Raw genomic sequence first — 6000 nt, 5'->3', positions numbered from 1 at the left:
AAGCTCGTTTTGGACATGACAACTTGTACTTCTCATTGTTGCAACAGGTCCACCTGTATCCTTAAACAACTGGTTTTTCCCCATCTCCTCCACAAGTCAGACTATCATTTTCTATTTCCAGCAAAGCTGATGTATTATTCCCAACAAACATGCCAATATCAAGCAGTATTAACAATGTGCTTATATTCGCCAATTTGATAGAGACAAGGAAAAGATGTTTTCATAGTTTGATCTCAAAGCCCATATTCTCTCAAACTCAGCATAAAACACACAACAAAACCAATGTTTTGGTTTCATGTTAGGTTCCCAGCCCAGAGAGGCAGAAATAATGCTAGATCCAGAAGATACTACTCCCTGTTAGACTGGCTTCTGAACTGCATAGGTTTGCTGAAGCAGCTAGTTGCTCATACCTGTGTTCTAGGAAAGTTTTCTGATTTATACCTTGAAGTTAAAATGAGCAAAGTGGTTTTTTTTTAAGCAGTGCAAAAGTCATATGCATCTTTCTGTCACCATCTCAGAATCTTGCCTTTGATTTAGCTCATAAATTTGTTTGAGTGACTGGAATCTAGGCCTGAGTATAGAGAATAAGTGGGGGGAAATGTAGCTTAACTGGGAAATGAGTGCAAAACTATATGGAATATTTTAAAGTCTTGTAGAGAAAAGAACCTACGGTTTCTATTGTCACTTTCAAAATCAGTAAGTACAGAAGGCAAGGCAAAGGCACTGGCATTTTAAATGCTTTGATCTCTTAGCATCCCTGCCATAGCCATCTCCTATCTACCAATGTCTATGCACATGAAGAAAAACTAAGACAGACCAGTCTTGCCACAGGCCTCAGGCAGGATTTGCTTTCATCTGGCACCAGACCACCTCTCCAAGCATGCTCTTGATGGATGCAATCAATCACCCATGGGTTTTGGTATATTTTGTTTCGGTTTGAAAGCATTTGCCAAAAAAAGTCTCTATGAAAGTGCATTAGTATATCTTTAAATTCTTCAAGCGTGACTTTTGTTTTTAGCAGCAAATATGGACCTGGCAATTGTGAGCCACATCACTTTTATTGGCATTAACACATTTGACTTTTGACAAATAGCCTGAGGAACATAAGCAGTCCTTTCTAGGACTTAGTCTTTTCTAAATCCTGTACTGTCTCAAGGGCAGTGCGACAAGGGCTCTCTGCTTTCTCCCCTGAATACAGGCTTGTCACTGAAACTCGCAGGAAGTGAATCAAAAAGAAACAATCCAGGTTTATGACTTGTTATCCAAAAAATATTCTCTGTAGGAAATGGGGTTACATAAATTATACCCATACATGGCTTTTTCAAAGCCTCATTTCAGCCTCACCTTTTAGAAAATCTTTTACTAAAATAGTATCAGAAAAATGGCATTGAATTTCCCCTCTTTTCCTACTCAGTTTTTCCTTGGAAGAGTGAGGGTAGAGAGGGCTAGGAAGGAAAAGGCAAGAAGGAGGAGCAGCAAGGCTCCTTATTGAACACAAAGCATAAGTACTAGCTCCACAGTTGGTGTCTTGAAGAATAAGGCATGTAATTTTTAGCTGTAAAAAAAAATATATAAAGGTAACAAATGGCAAAAAAAAAATCCCACAAAAAAACAATTCTCAAAAAATGCCGTGCTTCTTCCCACACTTACTAAAAAATTAATAGCATATGAAAAGGGGTTTTGTTCTGAATTTTCAGGTTCCTGACTATTAAATGCTAGTTACTCTCATTGGCAAAGCAAAATACCAATCAATAGTCAAGTGTATGATACAAGAACAGTGCATTCTTTGCCTGTCTAATTAAAGCAACTTAAAAATAGAAGAGGGAGAGGAAAAAGAACAATACAGAAGAAAGCCCTGTTACGAAAGATCAAGAAGCCAACTTAAATCAAAAGGTTCCATAAACCCTGCCTCTCAGATGAATGCCCACTCTGATACATTCTAAGTGTCATGTCACCTGTGGCTGGGGACCATAGGTCAAGATAGACCAAACTCAAGAAGTGCTGGAGATCAAACCAACCAACCACACTCAGACATTTTTTTTTATCAGTAGCTTATAAAACATAATGAGCTCAGATATTTTATGCTAAAAATTACTTTTTCTGAACATACATCAAAGATGGTATTTCTCTTTTGTCATATAGTCACAGTCAAATATTTGCAAAGTTAAATCGATACATATCTAATGTTCATTCAATTTCATAAAGTAAATTTTAATCAAAGCTACACATATTCTCTGAACTTCAGAAGCCTACAGGCTCAACATAGTGAGAAACATGTTATAATAGTGAGAAATATTGTACACGAGTAGTGTCTTACCAAACATAAACCTAAATTGGATTGTTTTGTATTTGTTTCTAACATAAGCAGTGTGCCCTTTCTGTACATTTAAATCAATGAGTAAAATCTTCAAACCAATGTAAACATCTCTCTCCTCTCTTGCCAAAACTTTATGTCCACAGAGTTGATTCTATAAATAATGTTGGGTGATCAGTAAGAGTAAACTTGGACCTCAACTTTCCAAAGTCAATATTTTAACCCTTGGTTTCCATTTGTTCAAGTTGATGGGCTTGTTCACTTCATTTAATTATGAAAGCAAATAAAAAGTCTTACCTTGTGATGCCCAAATTCATCCAAGATGCTTCTCAGTTTTCTGGTGTTGCTATGTGTCTTTTGGGCAGCAGCAGCTGGATGGGGATCACGCCAATCAATGGACAGTCGGTGATGCCAAAGGCGCTGGCTCTCCAGAATGTGAGCTGATTTCACACTAGGATCAAAATGGTGTACTTCACATCCATTATTGGCCATGCTTGCTTCAAAATGAGTATCATCACTTCCCAGCCTGGAGTGAAAGAGGAATGAGACCAGTAACCAAAACTTCAAAATGAAGAAAAGTGTTGAAGTGACAAAACCACAGTTTCAAAAATCAGCCTCTTGAAGAGCTGAGGGAGAGTGCCCAGGCCCAGAGTTCAAGCCCTATGACCGACCAAAACAAAACCAGCCTCTTTTCCTTCCTTCCTTCCTTCCTTCCTTCCTTCCTTCCTTCCTTCCTTCCTTCCTTCCTTCCTTCCTTCCTTCTTCTTCCTTCTTTCCTTCCTTCCTTCCCTCCCTCCCTCCTTCTCCCCCTCCCTTCCTTCCTTCCTTCCTTCTTCCTTCCTTCCTTCCTTCCTTCCTTTTTCCTTCCTTCCTTCTTCCTTCTTTCCTTCCTTCCTTCCCTCCCTCCCTCCTTCTCCCCCTCCCTCCCTTCCTTCTTTCCTTCCTTCCCTCCTTCCTTCCTTCCTTCCTTCCTTCCTTCCTTCCTTCCTTCCTTCCTTCCTCTTGTGGTACTAGGATTTGAACCTAGGGCTTTTCACTTCTCAGGTGAGTGCTCTACCATTTGAAATTATAGGGCCCTCCAATCCAGACCAATTTTCTTAATCTTACAAAGCTTTCTCTTGTTTTAATACATGTCTAATGCACATATTCAATAAACCTTCAAACAACACAGAAGCATTATAGCTCAAAACTGCTACACAAAAGAGAAATGTAAAAAATATGAGATTTTTTTTTAGCAGTACTGGGGATTGAACTCAGGACCTCAAGTTCTACCACTTGAATAATGCTTTCCAGCTTCTTTTGTGTTGGTTATTTAGGAGATAGGGTCTTAATTTATGCCCAGGCTGGCCTGGCTACCATTCTCCTCCTTGTGCTTCCTCTATTTCTGAGAATGACAGGCTGACACGCTAAGCCTCAGTAATCTCTACCTTGAAAGTAATTACAATTAAAAGCTTAAGCCACTGTGCCTGGCTGAGAGTGATTTTTTTTTGGGGGGGGGGGAGAGGGTCAGTCTTGGGGCTTGAACTTGGAGCCTGGGCACTGTGCCTGAGGATCTTTGTGTTCAAGACTAGTGCTCTACCATTTGAACCACAGTGCCACTTCAGTTTTTGAGTGGCTAATTGGAGACAAGAGTCTCATGAGGACTTTTCTGCCCAGGCTGATTTCAAACCACAATTCTCAGATCTCAGCCTCCTGAGTAGCTAGGATTACAGGCATGAGCCACTGGCACCCAGCTAATTTTTTCAAGGACATAAATTATAGTAGAAGTAAGACAAATAAAAATATCCACTAGCCGGGCGCTGGTGGCTCATGCCTGTAATCCTAGCTACTCAGGAGGCTGAGATCTGGGGATCACAGTTCAAAGCCAGTCCGGGCAGGAAAAGTCTGTGAGACTCTTATCTCCAATAAATCACTCAGAAAATAGAAGTGGTGCTGTGGCTCAATTGTTAGAGCACTAGCCTTGAGCTGAAGAGCTGAGGGAAGCCGAGGCCCAGAGTTCAAGCCCCACAACCGACCAAAAAAAAAAAAAAAAATATATATATATATATATCCACTAGTCCTAAGAGATTTTCTTAGAAAATGCCAAAAATATAAGTCATAGAATTATTTCTCTAAGGAGAGGTACATTCTATAATGAACTAAATTTGTCTACATTAGAAGGGCCACCAGGTTGTGTGTGAAATTTAATTCACAGATCACAGCCATTTTCTTTTTTTTTAACAATGTATCACACATTTTATTTGACAAAAATACAAAACACATAGTCTGTTCTTTTGACATTTTTTCTTACCCTTTCTTATTTCTGTGTATATAAATAGTAATGAAAGCTAGTAGAAAATACTCAATAAATTCTTTTTTTTAAAGATGCAATACAAAATTTATTCTGAAAATTGGCTTATGATGTTCAGGCAGTTTCTTGATTTTCTTTTTTTCCCCATATATATTTTTATTGTAAAAATTCTGTACAGAGGGGTTACAATTACATGAGTAAGGTAATGGGTACATTTCCTATCTAGCATTGTTACCTCCTCCTTTGTTTTTCCCCTACCATCCCTTCCCTCCCTACCTTCCCAACTCCCCTTCCCCCCAAATTGTAAAGTTCATTTTCAACATAGTGTCTTGTACATCTCATTGTTACAATGGGTCAACCTGTATCCCTATTTAAGCGTTTTGTTATATCCCTTTCCTTCCCCAAATTAGAAAAATGTATATACAAGATGCAGGACACTGGAATCAGATACAATGAAAACAGGGGTTATACCATGGGGGAAGAACATACAAAAGGAACAAGAGAATAAGTATGTTAAAACAATAGCAAGAAAGAAAAAAGCCACTTGTGTCCCTGTCTTGGGGTTCATTTAGCTTAACATCATCTTATATGGTCATATGTACATAGCTTTTGACCGTTTTTGCTTGTCCTAGACATGTACTAGTTATTGCAAGTAAGGGAAACGAAATGGGTATGTTTTAAAATATCATAGTTTTGTCGTGCACCAGTGGCTCACACCCATAATCCTGGCTACTCAGGAGGCTGGCTACAAAGGAGGCTGGCTACTCAGGAGATCTGAGGATTGTGGTTCAAAGCCAGCCCAGGCATAAAAGTCCATGAGGCTTTTATCTCCGATAAATCACTAGAAAACCAGAAGTGGCATTGTGGCTCAAGTGATAGAAAGCTAGCTTTGAGCACAAAGATGCTCAGGGACAGTGCCCAGGCCCTGAGTTCAAGTCCCACAACCAACAAAATTAAAATGAAATAAAATAAAAATACTATAATTTCCTTAAAAAGCAAATGCATCTGGTTCCATTGGATCCAGAGAATAAGCAAAAGTGTTCTTTACCTAAATTCACACCAATAAGGGGAAGAAATTATGAATGAATTATATTCAAGGATCTAGTAGGTATCCTTGATAATTATGTAAGAATTATCATTTTGATTAAAGTGGTTCAAAGTATGAAAATAATCAAGACAGAAGGCTAGTTCTTGTTTTAAATAGTAATTTTGTTTTCTATCTAAAGGCCTATGGTAGATTGATTCCACATACCAATTCCACAGAATTTCTACAATATGTTGGCAAAACCCAGTATGGAAACATATTATTCTCTTAGACTACTGATTCAGGCCATTACATACTTGAGAAACTTACAAATATAGTCGATAACAATTATTTAGCATATTTCAATTAACT

At 38.5% G+C, this 6000-nt stretch overlaps 1 protein-coding gene across 1 annotated transcript in view; it reads right to left on the bottom strand.

Annotated features, from left to right (window-relative positions):
- Positions 1-6000, bottom strand: part of Mettl24 (methyltransferase like 24) — a 93965-nt gene that overhangs the window by 42343 nt on the left and 45622 nt on the right. The window contains exon 4 of the mRNA XM_013022432.1: positions 2612-2840. Coding sequence (XP_012877886.1) covers positions 2612-2840 — 229 coding nt within the window. The remainder of the gene's footprint in view (positions 1-2611; positions 2841-6000) is intronic.

The sequence above is a fragment of the Dipodomys ordii genome, unplaced genomic scaffold (assembly GCF_000151885.1).
Source record: "Dipodomys ordii isolate 6190 unplaced genomic scaffold, Dord_2.0 Scaffold62, whole genome shotgun sequence".
In the NCBI taxonomy this organism is placed as follows: domain Eukaryota; kingdom Metazoa; phylum Chordata; class Mammalia; order Rodentia; family Heteromyidae; genus Dipodomys; species Dipodomys ordii.
The sequence above is the reverse complement of the archived record's forward strand: the minus strand, read 5'-3'. Positions and strand labels throughout refer to the sequence as shown.